This window comes from Equus przewalskii, chromosome 24 (assembly GCF_037783145.1).
Source record: "Equus przewalskii isolate Varuska chromosome 24, EquPr2, whole genome shotgun sequence".
NCBI lineage: Eukaryota > Metazoa > Chordata > Mammalia > Perissodactyla > Equidae > Equus > Equus przewalskii.
The window spans coordinates 28,311,619-28,335,321 of NC_091854.1; the positions used below are offsets into that span (position 1 = coordinate 28,311,619).

The following is a 23,703-nucleotide window of genomic DNA, read 5'->3' on the forward strand; positions in this document are numbered from 1 at the left end:
AAATAGACACTTATACCTACCAAAAAGAAAGACAGATGCTGTAATGAGAGGAATATGCAATCTCGCAATATTGTGATTCATAAGTAATATATATATTTGGTCATTCAGATGACCAAAATGTTTTTCTCGTATATATTTGGTCTTCGTCCACAGTTCCTGACTCACAGCTCCCAAAACCCTTGGAATTTCCTGAGCTATAAGAGCAACAGGAGCATCTTTTCTTATAATATTTGGTCTCTTGTCCTCAGTTCCTGAAAATTCTTCGGAGCATAAAGGTGAAATGGGCGTCTTGTTACTCATAACAAGCCCCTTTCCCCCACAACTGGGTTTATGTTCATGAGGTGACTTTAGGGAAGCACCTAAGGATGGGGCTGGTTGCCAAGGGAACCAACCAGGAATAGAGGGTGGGAACTTGCAGTCTCACCCCTGATTTCCAGGGAGGGGAGGGGGGCTGGAAGTTGAATCAATTGCCAATGGACAATGATTTAATCAATGATGCCTATATAATGAAGCCTCCATAAAAACCCAAAAGGAGGAGTTTGGAGAGCTTCCAGGTTGGGGAACCAGATCACTTCCATGTGGCACCATGCCAGGCCCCAAAGTCCACAAGGACAGAAGCTCCTTCGTTAGGGACCTTGCTCTATGTATTTCTTAATCTGCTGGTGATTCGTATCCTTTGTAATAAATCGGTAATCTAGTGAGTAAATGGGTTTTCTGAGTTCTGTGAGCTGCTCTAGCAAATCAATCAAACCCAAGGAGGGGGTTGCTGGAATCTCTGATTTACAGCCTTCAGTTAGAAGCACAGGTAACAACCTGCCTGCCGTTGGCATCTGAAGTGGGGGCGGTCTTGTGGGACTGAACCCTTATGCTGTGGAGTCTGATGCTCTCTCTGGGTGGATAGCGTCAGAATTGAGTTGAATTGTAGGACACGCTGCTGGTGTCCTACACGTCTTAATTTGTGGTCGGAATCTATTACTTACATATCTTAATAATTGCACAGATGAATTCCTTCCCAACGAATACTAATCCCATGTTGGTGAGGCTTTAACTAAAACACTTCTATATGTAAATGAAGTGTGAATGTGTCTTACATTTTTTCTCTCTCAAGTGTGTATTCAAGCTCCAAAATATATTTTATCTTCATCTAGAAAAAGATTGTACTAACGATTCTTATCTTTTAAAAAAAATCCTTAAATTTCTGAGAACCTGAGGGCCTGCACTTAAGAGGGGCACGCTAAAAAATTAACAAGGTAGACCACTAACAATTCCTTCAATAAATGTATAAAATAACTGAAGCTGTAGACCCATCTAGAAAACCAGATCGAAAAATACTTTTTCTGAGCAGAAGCGGTGGGTGGGAGCTATTGACTTTAGTATGAGAAGGTTGAATGTTAGTTTTGTGGGAATATTTTTCTCCTTAAATGTCTTCTCTATACTTTTGTGTATGGACACTGAGGAGGGCATCGATTAAAGAGTGATGGTATGTTTTTGCTCACTGATATATATAGATATATACATATATACATATATTTTAATTATAATAATATTTATAAGATATATAGGTCTGTTTTCTCCTCTGATCCTTACATTAAGAATGCATCAAACTGCCTGTCTACTTTCTCTGTTTTATCTTTAGTTTGGATGCCTTTCTGATAGCAATAAATGGGACAGGAGAAAAGAGGCTGAGAGTGTGGAGAACAAGATTCTATTATGTGTGGATGACTTCCTGTTTGTGAAAGATTCAACTATAACAATATTACCTCAAATGTAAGGAAAAGTCAGGAACAGGCCTGTTTTTTCTTTAAACTTTCCTAGAAGGTCTATGAAATGAGTTTCAGCTTTCAAATAATGAGAAGGCATTTTACATTTGGTTGATGAAATCAAAGTTGGGCTTTCCAACATATATATGGTCGGAGTTTTCACCTACCTTTGAAGCATCTTTGAGCAGAGAAAATAATCTAAGGACTATATATTTTAAATGACTTTTAGTCATTTGGTGTTAAATGTTTATTCTTTTTAAACTTTTCAATTTAAGGTGATACAGGTTTTAGCTAGGGTTTGAGATCTTAAACTCTCAGAAAGCAAGAAAAGCGTTGACCTACACTTTAAAAGCTGGTCGTTGTTTCATCAGTTTCAAGATTTAATCAGACCGATGCCTCGGGGGGAGGTGATGACATTATAGGGTAATTTATAGTAATAAAAGTGGTTAGAGAATGTGTATCTTATATTTGATTATTGAGAAAGAAGATAATTCCATGCATATTATGCAAAAAAGTAATCAACATCTGAAAAAGTAATTTTAAGCAGAATCCTACTTCACCTTTTAAATATAAACATTTTTAAAACCTGCAATTGTCTGGGGCTGGCTCCCTGGCCGAGTGGTTAAGTTCACGCGCTCCGCTGCAGCGGCCCAGGGTTTCACCAGTTCGGATCCTGGGCGCGGACATGGCACCACTCGTCAGGCCATGCTGAGGCAGCGTCCCACATGCCACAACTAGAAGGACCCACAAGTAAAAATATACAACTATGTACCAGGGGACTTTGGGGAGAAAAAGGAAAAATAAAATCTTTTTTTGAAAAAAACGAAAAACCCCCTACAATTGTCATTCACTGATAAGTTTGAAAAGTAGTAGCCAGGCCAACTTTCAAATGATGGCAGTTTTAAAACAGTCGTCTGCAAGAGCTGGGAGGGGAGGCCAACTGAATGAGTCTAGGAACTTATGGATGCTTGGAAACAGGAGTAATTGACCTGTCAGTGAATACCAATTACAAATTTTGAGCAGACCTATCTGCCAAAATCTATGTTTGGGTCAGTGCTGATTTTTTTCCAGAACACTTCAGAGGCATGGAATTAACGTTTGTTAGGGCACAAACATGGTGCTTCCGTAAAGTGCTAAGGGACATGGGACTTCAGTTTTTATGCCAAAGAGTTAGGAAATGGAGGGAGTGTGTGTAGGCTTAAAAGAGTGTCAGAAAAAAGCCAGCCTAAACATCTGGCCTATGGATGTCTGGTCAATCATTGGGAAAAATGCATGGTTATCTATGGGGTGGGCTTAGATTTTTCTGTAACAGCAAAATCTGTTCTTTGAAAATATCCTCTCGAGTGGGTGTACCTCATTCTTTTGCAAGTGTATTATCAGTCACTCAATTTATGTATGTATTTGTGAAATACAGATTTGGATTGCTAAAATGGTGCCCACTTGTAAAGAATGTCATTCTGCTGATTACAACTGCAAGTCACATAACCTCAGACTCTCCATGGGGCTTCTTTTGAGGAACCTGGGTGCAGAGATCAAAGAAGGAGGGATTTCTTTTGACATGTCTCTGCCCAGCTTTCAAATTTACTGTTGAAATAGAAGCCCTGAGATTCATTGGCAGAAAGCCTCAAGATGGATGGATCTGTCTTGACTAGTAAATCTAGGATTTTCAGGGGTCTAAAAATCCCGTAGGCTGGAGAAATCTTGGTAAATGGTGTGCAGTGGGGACAGCCAGGATGTCTATTCTGTTCTTAGGTAATGAAGTCATTATGTTTGCCTTGAGTCCTGTGCTGTACGCTGCAACTGTGTGTTCAGTCTTACTTGCTTGTTTCATTATGGCAAATGACTGCGTGAAAAGATGGAATTATTTCTATAACTGACAAGTGATTTTTCTTCTTTAAGACATTTCTGTAAAATGTATTTCCAGTCAAAAGAATAATTAGAATGATATTATTATGCCCAGACAGTTCTTAAGTTAGATGGCTGAGTGTCCTGGAAGAAAATTGCCTGAATTTTTATGAAGTGATTGTGCTCGTTCATTTGTGTATCTATTATGCAATGTTAGACAGACACCACATGAAGACAATGAGAATAAAACAACGATTTGCTGACTGTAAAAAATAAACTGTCACATTATCCAAAATGATTAGAGATGAATTTATAGAAGGAAGAAAGTCACGGAATCCTTCTATGAACTTATTCTTGGCCATTAGCAAGACTCATGGTTCTTAATTCTATGTTTTCAGATGCCTCTTGGGAAGAGAGCTTAATGGGGCATAGGATTCCATACACCCTAAAACTACACGGCCATGATGGAACAGGCCATTGGTGATACGGTATTGACATGACTGGATTTCCATGCTTTCTTACATAGTCCTCTTTAACAAAGTAGGTTGAAGCAACCACTGAGAAGAAATCTGATTCTACCCTCCCATTCCCTCTTCCACTCGCCTCAAAAAGAGACCTTCTTGATTGTGACCATGTTACAGCCTCTGTTTATAAGAAATGCTTCGGATTGGATAGTTTTTATTGCAGGCTGGTGTCACCAAGATTTTTAAAGTTACCTTTTAAATTTCTTTACCTACCTCAACCAGCATCAATGTGAGCAGAAAAAAAAACTTCAGACTTTTCCCTATACCCTCCCCTCCTTCCTCCCCAAAAGAGTTGAGGTGGAAATGCTCAAAATATGCCAAAAACCAGGAGACTTAAATGGAGTAGGATTTGTGGTGCTGGGTGAAAGATAGGCGGGTCGTTAGCATCTGCGATGAGCTTACGTGGCCAGTCCTCTTTCTTCTTATGGAGTCGTGTGCCCCCTTCAAAACAAAGCGAGAACCTAGAATTTGCTAGTATGAATCAGTCTTACCTACTGACTTGGGATAGGAAGAAACTAAAATCATGGAAGAAGACCGTATTTTGATGATTAAGCCAGGATAGTGAAGATTGAGGACTTCGTGTCTGTTTGCTTTCATTCATTGATGATCTTTGCCTTTGAGGGACTCTTCAGGCATGACTTTGGAATGAACTATTGTGAACATGTTTGTATTGGCAGGAGCATAAGAACCTCTGGCTTTGTTTTCTTTGGGTGTGACAATTGGTAAGCTCATTTCTTGGACAGCATCACTAGAAAGCTCTCTGGATCTCTCTATCTGTCTTGATGGTTTTGTGTTCTGTTATGTATTTCCAAATAAAAAAAATCCAATTGGGAAATAGTTGGGCTCCTCCAAAACCTTCCCAAGACTTTTTGTTTTATTTAATGTTTATAATTTGTTATATCTCATCCCTCCTACTTCCTTCTGGTCATCTATTGGCTTACTGGTCAATTTAGCAGTGGAAAGTAGATTGCATTGGGTTGGTCTCTAGTCTTAACAGAACACCTATCTGTGGTGTTGAATAATTCGGAGGAGTAATTGTTACTAAACATCAACCATGTGCTGCAGACTTTGGGCACTGGAAGGAACATTAGAATGCTGCTGTCTAATAATCTTCAACCAGGAGGCCTATAGGTAGAGTTCAAAGGCCAAGTGAGCCCCCTGATGTTCTCTATAAAATTTCAGTCATATTTACTTAAGGGCATTTTTGGAGTAAGAGGGTTTGTGGTTTTTGTAAGGTTTTCAAATGGGTGCTTGACTCAAAAATGTTAAAGGACTAATCCTTCAATTTACTCGATGAAGAAACCTTATAACCAGTGATACTTGCCCACTGTAGCACAGCTGGCTGGAGACAGAGCAGGCTCTCTTAGTTGTACATCAACCGTGTAAGTGGGTGGATGGTACATAGCAGCAAGTACACTACCATAGACAGGTTGGGGAATACTTCTACTGCACAACAGCCTCCAATATTCTTGGACAAAAGTTGCACTGGTCTTTCTAAAATGCTGTATTTTCTATTTCTTTAAAAATCTCTTAATCTGTAGTTCAGGGAATGTAGTGCTGTCTAGAATCTAGACTTAGGAGGTAGGCTGGTCCTGTTTATAGCGCCACAGCTGCAGATCACCCACGTGTCTCACTTCCTGCTCTGAGTTTAGAATATAAATGAGGAGATTCTCTTTGCATCCATAACAAGTATATCCTGGTTACTAAAATAAAAGCTTGGTGACATCAGTGAAAAATGTCAACAGCAGAGCAACCAGCAGCACCAGATTCCTTAGCAGAGCCCCCAGTATATGAAAGGTGTTTTTGCGTGCACCTCCTCTTCTACCTTTGGGGACTCTTGTGAGCACTGAAATGCTAGTCAGCCATCACATAGCTCAGGTGAGACTATTTTATGGGGAATCATACTTTTATTTGGGGTAATGTAAGAAAGTGTTATGAAGTAAAATTATTTTCTGGGTTGTGCTTTTCAAAGCAAAAGAAAGTTAGTTGGGGAAGAAAAATCCTCTGTTAATCAAGGCAGAATTCTACTTGCAAAAGTGCCTGCAGGGACTCTGCACTGGAAAAAACCATTTCCTTCAACATCTACCCACTGTCTACTCACTCACCCTAGAAACGGTTCCAGTTCCCCTTTGACTTTAGTAAGTTACTGCTAACGGCATTAGTAGGAGAGGTAGCATAATTCTTTAAAGGAAGAAGGTTTTTTAATCATTCTGGTCTAGGTTGTTTCCTAAAATAATTGTCCAATGAGTCTGTCTTTCGTGCCTTACTGGTTATTCATCTTATGACCACAAAGGAAAGCCCAGGCCTGGCCTAACATGCAAGATTCTACCTTCTTTAACAGTAAGGGTTGGGGGAAGATGGAAAAGGTTTAAATTTAGTATCTTAAGAAAAGTTTCTGTCACATAGAAAACAGTTCTAATAGTTGGAGTTCTTCAGCAATGAAAAGGCTGTCTCTTGAAGTAGTAAGCAGCCTGTCACTGATAGTAATCAAGCAGAAGCTGATTGAGGGGAATCATAATGATGACGAATGACCGTACTGATAGCTTGCATTGGGTGGTAATTTCTTTTCAAAAGACTTTTGTACCAGAGATGCTGGTGCTTGTCTTTGTCGCCAGCCATTTGCTTTGGCCTCATGTCGTTTTCTTGCAGAACTTGCCTACGTCTCCTCCTCAGAGTGTGGGCTTCCACCACACCTGCTGAGTGGGCAGCTGGCCCCACGATCAGTCCCCTGGCCACAGCTGATTGGATTCAGATGGGCCCTTGACCCAAGGGGGAAGAGTCAGATTCTCTCTTAGAGGAAATTGGGATTCAGTATTTCTAGGCCCACTTTCATTGGCATTTAAACTGGAAGGTCCTGAGGGCCACCTGAGCAGCCATGATGCACCACATTCAAGGAGGAGCGGAGAAAGTTGATTGGCAGAGTGGGAAAACCAGATGCAAAGAGGAAAGTGGAGATGAAGGACCATGGCGTGTACTTATGATCAACTGCACGTGCTGACTTTCTTCCTGACGGCTTTCTCTCCCTGGTTCCAGTCCTTCAAGTTTGTCAGCACTTTTCTGCCCCTAAGTTTCTTGAGATACCCTTGTATCCTTCCCACTAATTTCCACTTAAACTAGTGTGGTTGAGTTTCTGTGACTTGCAACCAAATCGTATCTGATTAAGACAACTTTACTCTTATTTCGTCTGATCAGCTCAACAGTTCTCCCTGTCGTAAAGAGGAAACTGAGGATGAGAGAGGTCAAATGGCTTGTCCAAAGTCTCCCAGTGGGCAAATAGGGGGTTTATAAGGGAAAATGATCTTGGGACTCCAATGCCTTGATCCCACCCTGAGTCTGTGGATAGTGCCCTGGAGTGGCTTCCTGTTCTGAGTGGGAAATTACACTAGATGACCACTAAGGTCCCATCCATTCCGACTCTCTTTGCTGAGAGTCCATGACTCACTTAAGATTCTTTGGCTCTATAAAAACCTCATGAGTGTCCCTTTGCCTTTGTAAATATATGACATCAGAGACCCTCAGGTGTGAATCATTTGAGAAGATGCTGTTCGGTGGGGATGGACACCCCTTTGTTAGTGGGTGAGCTTAGTGTTGAGATGAGCAAGTTTTCTTGTATTTTATTTTGTTATGTGTTACTGTGTGTTCAATTCTAGTCCTTGGGTAGGCAGACAGGGTTGGTGTACTGGAAGTGTATTTTTAGTCTGACATTAAAAAATGTATCATAGACACCAACACAGGAAGCAGTTTTCAGGTGAGTCAGTGTAGAAATAACCTCAAAGAGTTTTCATAAAGGGATGGTGGATCTTTTAATTTAACAGTCCGGCTTCTGAGGCCCCTTCCCAACCTCCTTCCTTCACTCAGTAGTCATTTATTAGGCTTCTACCATGTGCTGGCATTTTCTTCACTCAGGACTTAAGATCCAGAGGTAAGTCCCTATCCTTCATAACACAGTTTCAGAAAACCTCCTGGTCCTTCCTTGTTGACTTCTCTCTGTCCTGCAAGACTGAGTTCTGAGGGCAGGTACGGATCTTGTTCATCTTTGTGACCCCATGCTCAGCACGGTAAATACTTGAGATGTTCTCAGAAGAATGAGTTAGGAGCTCACAGTCCAGTTCAGAGAGAAAGAAACAAAAAACAACACCAGTGTGTTCAGTGCGAAGAGCCCAGAGTATTCCGTGAACATAGAGGGGAAATGATTAACTCACTGAGAAGGTAACTTTTTAGTTGAGTCTTGAAGGGTGGAGTCCTAAAGGAGATGCTGGAATTGGTGACTGTCTGCTCTCAACGGCAAAGAAACAGTCCCAGGGGCAGCCTGAGTCTGTTCTGGGAAGCCAGTGTTTGGGCAAATTCCTGACCTGCCACTTATCGATCATGTGACACCTTTGCTAAGTTTCTGAACTTCCTTGTACTTCATTTTCTTCATCTATAAAATAGAGATAATAGTAGCACTACCCTTATAAGACTGTTTGAGGATGAAACTAGAATAATGCATATGAGGCTTTTGCGTAGTAATTGCTTGGTACATAGTAAGTGCTTAATGAAGGTGAGTTATTATTATTCTTGGCCTTGAGCAGAGAGGAGGAATGTGAGTTCTGGAGAAAACATAGAAGCCCCAGAAAGGGAGGCGGCAGGCTCAGGTGTACAAAACAAGGACCTGGGTGGATGCTGGCCATGGCTTTTCATTTCTGCAGGACAGTGGTTCATAACTGTGGATCAAGGACCTTGACCTTGGGAGAAAAATGTGCATAGGCCCCATTCACATATTTTGTATTCGTATTTCAACTGAAGTTCTGAAAATCATCCATGTGATTCAGAGGTTTCTGAGTCTCAAGGTGAGAGCTGTGACTTCATGGTGTAGGTAGACCCATGAGTGCCAAATCCGTGTTGATCGGCGCTTAAACAACTGGAGAACACCCTGAAAGAGAAGATGTGGGAACTTCGAGCATCCTTAGGGGATTAGGCCCACAAGGCATGATTTAATTATATTTGACTGTAAACATATTAACAGGTAACTTAAATGTTTGGGAATAGATTAAGAATTCAAGATGGGGGCAGAGGTACCTGGGAGACAACCTCTTGGAGCTCTGCAAACTGAAATTACTGAAGTTCAGAGACTTTTCCATGGTCACCTGGTTTGCAGATGAGAAAGTCAGGACTTAGACCCATATTTTTCCGCTGTGAAGTAACATGTTGTATGCAAAGGGCAGTCAGCCATTTGTTAGGCTGTAGAAGAATTCCATATTGGAGAAAAAAGATAAGCTCCCAAATGACAGAGGGGGCAGACGGTGAGTCGCCTTAATGGCCAGGCTAAGAAATTCGGAGTTTGATCCTTAAGAAAAGGAATTGGAAATCACACATCTAGTGCTGAAATGAGATGTGGAATTCAGGATTTGAGACTCGTAGCTTGTCCTTTGAATTATACAGCGGCTGGAAATCGCATTTCTCTTTTTTCCATCTGGACTCCTCGCATGGTGGTATTCCCAACAGGAGGGCATCTGTGAACTTTTTAATGGGAGACGTCGTAAAGCTGAGTTAGGGCTGTGTTCCCACAGGCTGGCTTCGGAGGCAGGTAAAATCTGACTCGTCTTTTGCTTTTCAGCTACAGACACAGCCATCACTGCCACCACCAGCTGAGGGACTCGGAATCGAGGGGTTGCCAGTAATTGTGGATTTAAGTCACAGAGGAAAAAGATAAGAGGAGAGCAAGGCTGGTTTTTCCACAATTAAATGCTGCCTCTCGGGCTTCTCTGACGGCAGGAATCCAAGAGGTCAGGAACCACCAGCCATATTATTTTTCTCCCTGGCTGCCTGCTCTCATTTGTATCCCCTCCTCATTCATGGGAAGGAAGAAAAGGTGGGTTGGAAACAAAAAGCTTGTTCTAGCCTACTTTTTCCTCCACGAAACTTGTCGGAAACAAAGCTGTCTCGTGAAACAGACGGCATTTCTTCTGGTAGCCGGCTCTTCCTGCCAGCGGCATCACAGATATATTTGGGGGGGGGGGGGCGGAGAAACCATTGTTGAAATGGACTATTGTCCTTTTATAATTATGACAGTGTTTGTTCTCAGGTACTGCCATGGCCTCTGGTATTTTTGTATTTGTAACTGTTTTACATTAGTCAAACTCAAGTTTTCATCCCTTGTCACTGCAACTCCGTTATAAGTGCCCTGAGGGCAGGAATTGTTTTATCGTTCTTTGTTTTGGCCGCAGTGCCTCCAATGTGGAAGGCAGCGACGCAGCTGGTGGTGTTTTAGATGTCTGCATTCTTGAAATGTCAGAACTGGAAGGACCTTATTCGTCACGTGACCCGACTTCATTATTTAATGAAAGAATACAACACGTAAAGCAACGGACTCAAATCGAACAGCTAATTAGTGGCTTTCCTCCAGCAAGAAATGGGTCTCGTAGCTCTCCTAACTTGTGACATAATGGGAACAAACTTGAGCTGTGGAGTCAGGCGAGCCTGGGCTCTTATTTGCCTCTGTCCCACACTAGCAGGATGGCCATGGACCTCAGTTTCCTCATTCTGAGATTTGTATCTGGCCAGCATCTGTGTGTGGCTGAAAATGTCTGTACATAGTAGGCACTCCAAACCGTGAGCCTTTAGGAATCATTGTTTTATTTCTTTCTAAAATACAAGACCTCCTTTAGGAAGAAACTCACATTTTTGTGATCTCTTCAATATCAGAAAATACAGCCCGATTGCTCTTGGTGAGAAGAACTTAGGAGGGAGAGCAGGCTGATAGGGCTCTTAGGGGGATGCAGTGTAGAATGGACTAGAAACAGAAACTGGTCCTGTCCACAGGAAATAAGGGTCACAGATACGATGCCTTTGTCTGTCAGACACCCCTCAGTGGGAAGGAGTTGGGCTAAGCAGTTGGTAACCGAGCACCTACCATCCTGGGCGGGAGGCTAGAGATGTTGAGTGGCGGGGAGATGAACAAGTCAACAGGCCCAACTTGCTTCAGACATGATAGGAACGTAAATGACGGTAAGTCATGCAATGAGAGAGGGGGCAGCTGGGACTGAGGGAGGAGCAGGCAGGAGGCCCATGGCCTCTAGACTTCATGTTCTGGGGCATGTTTGTGGAGAGATGCATTGAGGGACAGACAGAGGCAAAGCGGGTGCCAACAACACCTGAAAGGAAAGGGAAGCCTGAGGTAGAGAGCTGGAGGGAAAGAGAGGATGAGGGAACCAGCCCAACACTCCAGTGAGCGCCTTTTATCCAGAGAGGGGCAGTGGCCATCTTCTGGGGCTCCACCAAGGGTCGTGGTTTTTGATTATGCTTCCTTCTCTCTCTCACGCGGACACACATGGCTTCTCCACCCTCTTTGTGGTGTCATGAATGTGTCCAGCTCTGGAAGCCTGGGCAGCAGCCAGATATTGTCCCATTGCCACCAGGAGCACGAGTTCAGGGAATGCCCTGGCTGATTGATCAAGGGGAGGGCCTGATCTGCCAATAGAACCCCAATCTCGAGTGCAAGAATTCCCCACATGAGCTGTACGAAACAAATCCTCTGTGTGAAGAACGCTGGCCTGGCTCCAGCAATAACACAGCTGTTGAAACAGCTTAGTCACCAGGGCGATGGAGGTGGCGGGGCGCGGGAATGCAGGGCTGCAGCGATCTGACATTTCTCTGGCTGGCAGCAGCCCTGAGAGCCAGCCCCCGTCTGTGGGAGAGCTGCAGAGGGAATCTGCTTCCCATCCACAAGCATTCCCTTGTTCCTTTTGAAGCCCAACCATAATCCCCTCCCTGGAGAGGGCAGACTGAGGAGGGAAACTGAAATGTTTTCGGACCAGGACAGGAAAAGAAATGGTTTGCTTCTTTCAGATACCTGGTTTCTCCCCCTTAAAGATCCAGGTTTATTTCCTGCATAACTTTTTTTTTCCTGCTCCAGGCAAGGCAGAGTGTAATTTAGATATGGGGAAGGAGAAAATAAAAACGCTCATATGTCTTGTCTAGAAGATGTAGTGACTTTCTTAGCTTGCAGGTGTCCAGGTGATGTGTGACGTTAAGAGGGCATGTCCTGGCCCTTCTGCCTGATCTTGCGTGGAGCCGTTAGCAGCTTCATCCCCAGAGCTCTTGTCTGAGGGACTCTGGGCAGATCTGGGCAAAACCTTGGCTGGTTTCATCAGGATTTGGAGAAGACTAATAAACGGCCACAGAGTGACCCTATCCTCTTCCAGCTCTCTGAAGAACTGACCTTTGTGTTTCCTCTTTCTCCTGGACCTCTGCACGGTTTGTTCTGGAAGTTGTTAAGTTGAATTAGCCACCCCTTCCTCTCAGGTTACTGTATGGGAATGTGGCTGTCAGTCTGTGAACTCGCCGTCGTCTATTTTTAGATTCACTGTGAATGAAGCTCTCCTCTCTAATTGCATTCAGAGAGAGAGAGAGAGAGGCAGGTAGATTTTCGTAGCCATCAAATCAGCTGCTCCCAATGCTGTGTGCCCTGCCAGGGTCCTGGGGGGAGCAGAGAAGCTGTTCCCCTCCCTCAGCCGTCACGTTTGTTTTCTCTCCACATTTCCGTTGATTCTGGTCAAATGGGGAGGAGCTGTTGCCACACTGCTTTCCAGGGTTCCAACACCTGCCAGCGTGGATGGTTCTGATTTCTCTAGCTTTGTTAGGAAAAGATTTGTTCCTTGTTAAGTTCAAATTCCTTGGAAAACAGGGAAGGTCCTTTTGGTGATATTTCCTATGAGATTAAAGAGTCTAAAGCCTGCTGGGAACTATGTAAGTACAGTGGGCCTCAGTTTCCTCTAGATCCCCCCATCCCCCTCCCATCCTGCCTTTCACACATCGGCCAGAGCTCCTTGCTTAAACATCCTCCTGAATAAAATGATACTGCATCCAGAGCAAGCTTCTTCCCTTCGCCACTAGACCCCTCCTGCTCTCCAGCCTCGTCTCTTCTCTCCACTCCTTCTCCCATTCCCCACCATATTGAATTAGTTGATTTCTCTGACTGCACTACACTATTTTGTGCTTCCGTGACATTTTACACACACAGCTTCCTCTGCCAGTAATTGCTTCTCCTACTTCGTTATCTAGTGGACACTTACTCACCCTGTGATTCACAGCTGAACATCATCTCTTCTGGATGAGGTGATCCAGAAGATCATACATTCCGTCCTATGTTCCTTGTCTCCCTTCCTAGCACTCTTGATGTCTTCGTGTTGGCTGTATACTTTATATTTACTTCTAATGTAGTACTACCCACATGGGATTATACTTATTTATGGCTATGCCTGCCATCCCCACCCTACTGTGAACCATTGAGGGCAATGACTTTGCCTTGTATGTCTTTTTTATTCCCACTATTGTGCATGGAAACTCGAAGGTGCTTAAAAATATTTGGTGAAGGACTGGATGGTCCATCTAGCATTAAGGAATTTGGATGTATATTGATTCCATCTTGGTGGCAATGTGAGCCATTATGGCTTCTCATTTCCTGTTGGGCTTCTTTTCCAGTCATGGTTGGAGTAGACCACCAGAAATGTGACCTGTTACACCACATCTTGTACCCAGTGAGTGCTGCACAATTTTCCTTCTCTGGAATCTCTTGCCAATAGTTCCATCTATTCTTTTATCCCTATAGACTTGGACAGACATGAAACAGACCTAAAGGCCCACTCTTTCATTGCTCTACCTACCTGAGACTCTAGACCAGGTCAGAGAACTCTTTGGTTTCTAGCCCTTGTGGTTACATCCTGTCTCCTCCTTTGCCCCTACTAGTGCTCTCAAGCAGAACACTAGCATAACCCCATATTATAATTCAGATGGAGAGGACAAAGGAGACAATGCCTCCCTCAGGATCACTTCCCTTAAAAGCTCCCCTTCCAGCCAGTCCCGGGCAACAGGCACGTTGTTCCCTGATGGGACCGTTGGGTCAAATTTGAGGAACATCCTTTTTTCAAGGAGTATGCGTGTGCATGTACGTGTGCGCGTGTGTGTGTGTGTGCATATGTGCCAGGGTAGGGGAAGGGAGGCAGGCAGTGGGGAAAGAAAGTGAATGCCACGAAAATAGACTTCACAAGTGTGGTACAGAGGTGATGGAGAGACTGGGGAAACTTTGGGTTGTAGGAGTATTTGGAGGAAGAAGGACGATGTTTATTAATTTGGCAAATGCTTAGCAAATGTCTCTTGTGTACAGACATGGGTAGTAGAGCTGTGAACAAGACAGAAGCAGTCCCTGGCTTCTGGAGCCTCGCAGTCTGAGTGGGAGGTGGGTAGGGAGAGAGATAAGGTGAGTATTCAAGTGGCTGTGCTGAGGTTGGGTAAGTGTCACAGTGCTGGACGCACAGGGCACTGTGGGAGCCACAGGAGGGGCACTCCATCAAGCTTTAGTGATGAGGGAAGGTGGGAGTGAATCTGGAATTCCAGAAGATGAGCAGGAGTTGGTCTGGTACGAGTGAGGGGGGGCCAAGCCCTGTCTGCAGAGGACTGTCTGCACCCCAGAGGACAAAAGACCTTTTGTAATTCATCCTCTCGAAGGGGGCACCTTTAAAAACTTGGCGTGTTAGCAGGGACCCTGAATGGAGGCAGCAAGTGTAGGAAACCTTGAGTGACAGCCGTAAAATAGCAGTCAGTGTTTACTGAGCGCCTGCTGTATGCCAGGGCTGTGCTGAGTGACTCACACATGCTTTCTCTTATTTCTCACTACCATGGGAGATGGACACTACTGTTACGCCAAGTTTATAGGTAGAGAGGTTCAGGGATGTGCCTCCTGTTGCTCAGGCACCAGGTGGCCATGATCCCAGGCCATTTCTCTTCCAAGGCTGGAGGCAGGAGGTCGGGCCACATTCGGGGTGACCAGCTTGGGTGGCAGGAGTAGAGAAGGATCCATGAGATATGAACCTGGGATGCTAACCAGGAGCCAGATCTTGGTCTTTTATGCCATTTAAGGCGTTTCAGCATTAGAAGGAGGATAATATAAAGGCCTTGGAAGAATTGTAGAATTCATCTCTCTGGCTACGGTATGAAGGACAGACAGGAATGGGGCCCATGTGTGAGTCCTCTAGGCCTGAGATGGTGGTGGCCTTGAGCAAGGGGAGTGCAGCGAGGGGCATGGGATCAACCTGCAGCACGTGATGAGCAGAGAGCGTTGACAGGCTTGGGTGGTTTGCCTTTCTGAACTGTGGACGCAGAGTCATCCCCTGGAAGTGAGCATGCCGATGTGAAACTCAGGAGGGAACTCTGCACTGGAGAGGGTGACCGCCGTCCAAGTGCAGATGAGACCCCTCAGGGTGAGTGCCCGGAGTTGGAAGGGGAGAGAGCTGCTCTACAACCTGGCAGACGCCAACAGAGGTGGTCGGTCTATATTCTGTGGCCCTTGGATTCACGTGTTAACGAAACAGTTGATGTCCTGCCTACTTGTCCAAATGGATAGCCTTTAAGCAGCACTGTAGGGTACAACAGTGATGAGTAGCTATTTTCTAACGAGAAGATGTCACTTGGCAAAGGGCCTGATGTGAGGAATGGTCTCCGTTGTCCTAGTCGTGTTTCATAGACAGCCTACTTCAACCAGGGGACGCTGCTTCAGAATACAGAAAGGGACCATTTTGATGATGCTTGGAAAAGTGTCTTCTTACTTGTGGAAAGAATTTCTCCACAATGCAAATACTTGACATGATGGGGGGAAAATGAGAGAGGTGATGTGAACTAAACCCAGGGTGGTTCGCAGAATAATTGTACTCATTCATTTTGTGCCTGCTCACACCCAGGCCCGGAGGACATCTTCAGAAAACAGCCAGGACCAAATTTATAATTAGCTGAGTCCATTTTTGCCAGACCTAACCATGGATACAGGACAGGGTTGGTTTTGTTATTTCCTTAATTGAAAGCGTCAAGAAAATACAAGCCAGGTCAGAGAGCGTTTGATCGGGGCAGGAGCGCTGGCATAAATAACCCCAGATTATATGTCTGCTGGAGGCTGGGAGGAGGCTGGTCCGCACACTCTCCTTCTGAGGTCACCCAAACAAACCCCGGTGACCGGCTGCTCCCCTGTGGAATGTGGGGATACATATGAGTATTTTGAAATCTCTTTAATTTTTTCCCAGGGCAAGAGCCCAGGAAAATCAAGGTTTTTCAGGGAACCTAAAAGTTTTTGACAGCCATCAAATAATTCTTTATTTCCTCTTAATGTAATTTGCCCTCCTCCTTTTCCCCTTTGTTTCCAGCTAATTGATCAACAATATAACCGAACAGTCCTGGGACTGGTTGGAAAGAGAGCCAGTATTTTTAAGGGCCCCGAACTCGTTGTCCTCTCCTGCCTGGCAAATCCCCATTTCAAAAAGTGTAAGTGAGAAGCATTCTGATGACTCGGCTTCCTCAATGAAGCCTCATCTTTCATCACTTCACCCCCCTCAGGGACCGTTCTTATATTAAGCAGCTGCTCTAGGTTTCTTGGGGGTGCTCAGAGCCTTTCAGAGCTGTTTGTCTGCACACCATTTTTGGCTTCCTCGAAGGCCTTGCTCTCCTCTCTGGCTTTCCATGTATCTTCCGGAAACCGATTGGCAAAGGGTTTTTCTCCGATGGGACAGTACAGTTGAATTAGTACAGAGATAAATGCTTCCTAAGGGGGTGACTGGTCGATACTTCCGCATACGGGAAGGCACCAATCTTTCCACCTGTAATGATGCTTTGCAGTCTGGGTCTGCTCCTACAGAACCCTGGAGCACAGGTTTCCACCCGCAGAACAGGATGGAAAGAAGTGTAAAGAACCACAGTGCCTTTCCACACCTCCCTTCCCAGGATTTTGCCAGTGAATTGTCCACCCAACCAAAATGCGTCCCTGCCACCATTTGAGAAACGTGAAGTTTGGACAGCCCACAGGATAGCAGAGCTGCTGGTCTGGGACAGGTGTGGGAAGCCGTGCATTTCAAATCCATGAATGCCCTATGCTGATACCCTTACAACTTTACCCCATGGAACTGGTGTAACAAGTGTCCTGGTTTTATAGGGAAGGTTCTCCAGGTGCCAGGGGTAGCCTTGGCCTTCCCGCCTTTCTCCAGGGAGTTCGGACTGGATTCTTCACTTTCATTATCTCGGGGGGTTGGCGGGGGCAGGAAGGGGAGTATTGCCCATGCACTATCCCAGGAGCCATGAAACCGGTGTTTACTACATACAACATAGTCATCAAAGGTGAACTTTTTCCCAGTCCATTGGAGGCAGAAGAGAAGATGATTCAGGCGGGCGACTTCACAGCTTTCCTGGCTTCCTCTGCCTAGTGCCTTGCTGTTTCTGAGTTTTGTGTTCCGGCTTTGGATAGGGGTTCATAGTGGGAAGTTCCGTGTTTCTGAAACCTGAGAATTATTTTGTATTAAAGGTAGATATAAGACTTTCACTTCCCTAATGAAATGATAAAAACAATAACTAACCTTCGTGCTTTTCTGCACTGTTCTAAGCATTTTTCATGTGGTAATGAATCTAATGATCCCCAAATCCTAGGAGGCAAGTCAGTTCCATCAGGGTGAGGAAGCTGAGCGTCTGTCTTGGGGGGTGATGTCACAGTCCAGTGAGGGAAGGTCAGAGGGCCACTTAAAGTGGCCAGTCTCCCTGTGGTCTCTGTTGTTTATGTAAACCATGAAAGACAGCAAAAGGCTTTAGGACTACGGGCCATGAAGCCCTAGAAGCTTGAGTCTCATGACTCCAGGGGTGAGGCTTTCCGAGTCTTGACTTCTCCACCCCACAGACAGGAGTGATAACACCTGCCGAGGAAGTAAGCAGGTGACAGTGAGGGTTAGGCAGAGCACGTGATAAATTTCACCAACAGGCGCAGAAACTGTAGCAAGAACTTCACTTGACAGTGAAATGGAAAGAACGGTGGTATGGCGAGCAGTTTGAAAGGTGTCCCCTCCCGGAGTGACTCAGGTTATCTGATGTTTTATTAGCCGACCTGCGCAGAGATTTTGTTTCATTTTGTTTTAGTTTAGTTTTTGTTTTTAGTGAATTAGTTACTGACATTTCAAAATAGAGAGGTGTTGTATAACAATCTGAATTTCTGGCTTCTCTTGAAAAAAGCAGGTCTGGGAAGGTGGCCCTTTACTGCCTCCTGACGGTCATGGGCTGGAGCTGAAGGCAGCTGCCCCCAAACCCAGCCTGTCCCTGATCACACCTGCGTCTGGGGCAGAACCCTGACCTGAGCCCAGGGCCCCGGGCTTCCAGCTCCGTGCTGCTGGGTCAGACCACACTTCTCCAGGCAGTTTTCTGAAATGCTGCTGGGTAGGTTTCAGCAGTTCTTTCCTCAACGCTCAGATTAGAGAGTTCCAGACATGTTATCAGCCATGCTTGCAGCCTCCAGGAGCACTGCGTATTTCTCTCCTGTGGACAGCTGCGAAGGGTGTTCAGTCAGCGTTGAGCAGCCCGTTGCGTGCAGTGTGCTTGACTCTTTTGAATTTTACTGTTTGTTTTCTACCAACAAAGGTAGTAGAGGGGTGTGGGGCTCTGGAGTGATCCAGACCAAGCATGAGGTCCCGGCTCTGGAACGGACTAGCTGTGTATTCTTGGGTGATGTACACAACCTCTTATTCGTGGGATGGGCGTGCGACCGAAGGAGAGAATGTTTACACGGAGACTTCGTTTTTATTAAAGACTTATGTATTCATATTTGGTGACTTGTTTGAGGGGCTTCTTTCATCACAAGTTCGCCAGTTTTCTTTGAGCAATACAAGAAAGAGGGTTGTCTTTTAAAACAATGGCAAAAGAGTCATCTCTCTCAGGTTACCAACAACAACATGACTTTAGACAAGTTTCTTAATATGTGAGGACCTCAGTTTACTCATTAATCGAAACGAGACATCCATGCCCACTTCATAGGGTTATTGGGAAAATTAAGTGAAAGTGTAGAAGTCCTGGGCTTCATATGGAGTGGTTATGCATGAAAACAGTGTTTAAAATGTTTGTTTTTAACAGCATATTTTGAAACAGTTCAGGGATTCCCAACGCATGAGAATGACTCTTAAAGCTCCGAGCAGGCCAGGAGGGAGCCTGTCTGGCTGCCTCTTTCCCTGAGGCACCGGCTTTGAACCAGCCCCACCCCTAACATTTGTGGGGCTCAGGGCAAGTGTACCTGTGAAGGCCTGGCTGCCATATGTTTGCATATTTAAAGGTGATCGATCAGGCCAATAAACTGAAACCAAATAAGTTCTATCAACCAATTGTAACAAATTGACCTTCATAATGAACTGGAAGGCCAGGTTCGAATTTAGGATTCTTGGAATTCTGTGCCAAAATGTGACCAACGAGGGAGTGTGGGCCTCTAGCTACCTTTTTCCCCATCCATCCTGTACAGAGAGGCCTTGGTGCCCATGCAGGGACACCCTAACTGCCCACCCCAGTCTCTGTTCAGATCCTCTTACAAACAGCAGCCTTTTGAGCACTCCTGTGCCCCAGGGGGCATGAGTGGTTGTGCAGTTCCCCTTGGAGGCCAGATCTGGGGAAGAGGCCCCCCCAGGCCATGGAAACAGGCTCAGAGCTGTCTGGGTAGGGTATTCTGGGGCCCTGAGTTCCTGGAGCATGGTCTGGAAGTGGAAGAAGTGGTTAGGCTCTGGGTGAGCACATCCCCTTCACTTCAGAGTCTTCTTGTCCAGTGAGGAAGGGAACAGCTGGACAAGGACCAGACATAGCGGGACCCTTTAAAGTGTGGGGCCCAGTTTAGGGGCGCTTCCTGTCTGTGGCTCAGCCCAGGGCTGCTCTGAGCCCTAGTGCTCCAAGGAGCACAATCTGTGAACTGATGACTTCTTTTACAGCTTTTCAGATTTGTACTCTTGAGTCCTGTGGTTCTGGAAGTGCCCTTTCAACAGAGTTCAAAGTCCCACTTCCTAATCCCAGTGCTACAAATAAAAAGGATGCACCTTGGCGCCTAATGCTGGAGCTCTGGCTAGTTCTTTCTGTTGATCCCTGAGGCTGCCGAGCGAGGAGCAGTTGTAGCCATCCTGGCCCCTGACCAAGCGGAAATACAGACTCTGAGCATGGCTTCCGCCAGGCTGAGTGTCCCACAGTTTCTTACACAGACTCTTCCGCATTTTCAGCCCGGGGTCTCTGTACTGCCTGGTGTCCTCAAGTCCAGAGTCTCCCCTTGGACTGTGCAGAGATGGAAAGATATGGAGAACTGGGAGTCCTCTGATTCTGTGTCCAGACTTTGACCCTGTCACCCTATTGTCAGTGCCACGCCTCACTTCCGTCTTCTGCAACACCTGCTACTTTCAAATTCTGAGTGGCTTGGGGGTCTACTGGACGTGTTGGCTCACTTTCCCAGAATATTCCTCTGTGGGAGTTTAGGCTGTGCCCATCGCTGTGGCTGCCAGGAAACCCTACTTCATCTGTTTTTCATCTGTAAGAAAATTGTTGAAATCTCTGGTCTGCTCATGTCTCTACAATTTTTTCCCCTTGTGATTTAACAACCTTTGTTTTCCTTTTCTGTCTTTTTTGTGGAGTTTCAGGAGGGAGAGGAGGAAAACACAAGTGGTCAATTCACCCTGTTTAACTGAGGATTTAACTAGTACTGATACAGTAGCAGGCGCCGATGTTCACTGAGGCCTTTCTCTACATCAGAATGGCCTGAGAGCCCTTCTTGGTGCATCATTTCTTTCTCTTCCTGGATTTCCTCAGAGAATCAGGGATTCACCACATTGTCCAGGGGGGTTCCAGCCACACTGGGTCAGTGGCTAGAAAAGCACTAATTTCCCAGACGGCAGATATTCTTAGCTGTTTCCCTTGTGACCTGTACCTATATGTGTCCACAGGTTCCAGAGCCTAGAATTGAGCTCAATCTCATAACCCCGGTGGGAGCTGGCTCTCTGATCACTCTGGAAATGTGGTCTGTGCTTTTTTCATTCCCCATTAGGACCCCTGCCTTCTTGAACTTGCTCAACATAGTATAAAATAGGTAAATGGATAGATGCAATTTTTCTTCATCTAATCTCCTTAATGAGTTCTGTGGTAAGTTAAACCCCTTCATGGTCCTTACTGATAGGGAAGAATGTGTGAACATTCATTTGTACAATTATGTGCTCATTATTATATTCCCATCTGTGTAGAAGTCTTTAATTTGAGAAAAACCCTCATCTTTTACGTTAACATTGTCCGTAATGTGAAGAAGGGTTTTGAGTTTTGGAAAAGTAGCAGATCCTATATTTGAGAGCTTCCTGGGGGAAATTTTAAGAAGGTGCTTTCAGGCGAGAGTGTGTCCAGAAGACAGCACCAAAGGTGCTGAAATCATGACTCCGAGGCACGGTTGAAAAACCTGGTCACGTTTCTCAGAGAGGAGAGAAGAGACAGGCAGATGAGGCATGGGCTTCAATACCTAAGGAACTATGGGCAGAACTAGGACCACTTAGTGGAGGATAAGTGCTGATCACAGACTCAGAATCTCACCATCTGAGCTGCCTCAGAGTGAGGCCCCCATCTCTGGAGGAGTTTAAGCGGAAGCTCTTTAACTCCATGGTGGCGTAGTTATAGCAGAGGACACCGCATCCAGCTTCGACATCCATCCTGTGACTTTTAAGCCTTCAGATTTGGAGTTTGAGAGGAACTAATATATTTCTTTTGTCATCTTGGTTTCCATGGCAGAGGCTATAAGAATTTTTAAACTCTTTCCAAAGTCTCTTGCCAGAAGCCATTTCTGAATTGTGCATCCTTTCTCTTGCAGGAGAAAATGCAGAAGTTTCCATGGATGTTTCCCTGGCTTACCGTGATGATACGTTTGCTGAATGGACTGAAATGGCCCATGAGAGAGTGCCCCGGAAACTCAAATGCACCTTCACGTCCCCCAAGGTAGGATACCTTGATGTCTAGGTTGATGGAGTTTTTATTTGCTCTCCAGGTCTATGGGAGATTTGCTCTGCAGTTAACAGACGTGTTTCTTATGTCTTAGCATGCGGGACCCACAAAAGTAGATGGTTATCTTTAGTCTTAGAGAAAAGGGCAATGTAGATATTTCATGTCCCTACAAAGGGGGCAAGAACAGAAGGACTGTCTCTGAAGTGATTTAGTTGTTTCTCTGGAATACCTCCATAAAAATAAACTCTTGATCCTTTGCTTAATAGCTGAAAGTGTCTGAAGAACATGGCTAAGTTATTCTGAGGTGTGAGAATCTGTGTGTGTTGCATCAGAGCTTGTGTCTGCTGCTGTGTTTCTTAGGTGTCTCTTTGTTCCAAAGTTAGTGGGCCGGTGTGAAGACCAGAACGCCCAGTGAACACCACAGACAAAACGAGCACCTGAGGGAGGAATCTAGTCTCATCTTCTGAGTCTAGTCCAGTCTTCTGACCCATCTTTAAGACTCTCGCTCCTCTGCCTCTTCCAGGAGGACTCGTTTAGCCACCCATGGGAGGGAGGTTACTGTCCTGCACTGAAAATAGGGAGACAGTTTTGGGCAAAGGCCTTAGCTTCCTCATCAATGAAAATGAGGGTTGATTCAGTGACCCTCAGAGGACAGTTGGATTTGATGGTATAAGGAACAAATGAAAATTAGTGGGGGACTCTTTTCAAATGCCAATGCTTCCCGCTCACACTGCCCCCCGAGATTCTGATCCCCCACCCCTGCTCACCCACTCTCTCTTGAAAGTCTCAGTGAAGGTGAAATGGAGCCATAGTTACTGTTGCTCAGGGTTGCTCACACTCCTCAAGGCTGGAGACGTGGCGCACCGTCTGCTCGGTGGTCTCTGATGTGCCTTCAGGTACAGAGATGGTCTCATTCTCTCTGTGTGGGGTGCAGGAGAGGTAGGATGGCATTGAAGCACATTCTTGATCATGTTGTTTGTCACTTGACATCTTCAGATCAGTTGCTCCTGAAGGATTTGGACAGCTTCGTAGTGCCCGCTCCACTGATGGATTGAGTTCCTCTCCTCTCCCAGCACTGGCCTCTCCTAACTTTGCTCTTGCCTATCACGGCAAAGTTAGGGTTCCCTGTGGGATGGTAAGAATAGCAGGTTGGAGCCTCTGAGGACCGTGTTCCAGCCGGGTCCAACCTACCCTGAACAGGAGTAAGATGGGGTGCAGCAGGTTCACAGCATTAACATTAGTTAAAGGTGTAGATTTGGAGCAAAACAGCCTTGGCCTCAATTCCAGGCTGTATCACTTACTGACCGCGTGGTCCTTGGCAAGCTTACTTAATCTGTCCGAGCTTCAGTTTCTCTTCTGCAAAATGGGAGAATAATACCTGTCTTGGAAGTCTTTATCAGGACTAGACGAGATAATGAACATAAGCAGGGTGACCTTATCCTTTAACATCCAGTCTGGGACATGTTTGAGAATGAAAGGAGATGCTAACCAGATGGGCCACCAGGATCTCAGGGGCAAACCACACACCCTACACAGAAGCACCTGTCGGGACACCTGGAGTTTGTTAAGCCTCCCTTCCCCGGGTTCCCTAAACCAGAGCTGCAGAAAGTGGTCTGAGGACCAACAGCATCAGTGTCAGGTGGGAGCTTGTAGGAAATGCAGATTCTTAGGTCACACTCAAAACCTGCTGAATCAAAATCTCAGTGTAGAACCAGGAATCTGTGTTTTAATAGGATTTCAACTCCTCCTCTTAAGCTTGATGAAGTTTGAGAGTCACTGCCCTAGACCCTCTGCTGAGGACC

At 45.4% G+C, this 23,703-nt stretch overlaps 1 protein-coding gene across 9 annotated transcripts in view; it reads left to right on the top strand.

The window, feature by feature from the left end:
• The window catches only part of WLS (Wnt ligand secretion mediator), a 93,218-nt gene that overhangs the window by 39,422 nt on the left and 30,093 nt on the right, over window positions 1-23,703 (top strand). For all 9 annotated transcript variants that reach the window (XM_008528102.2, XM_008528104.2, XM_070592324.1 and 6 more), the window contains one exon: window positions 21,771-21,895. In XM_008528102.2, the coding sequence (XP_008526324.1) occupies window positions 21,771-21,895 (125 nt within the window). The remainder of the gene's footprint in view (window positions 1-21,770; window positions 21,896-23,703) is intronic.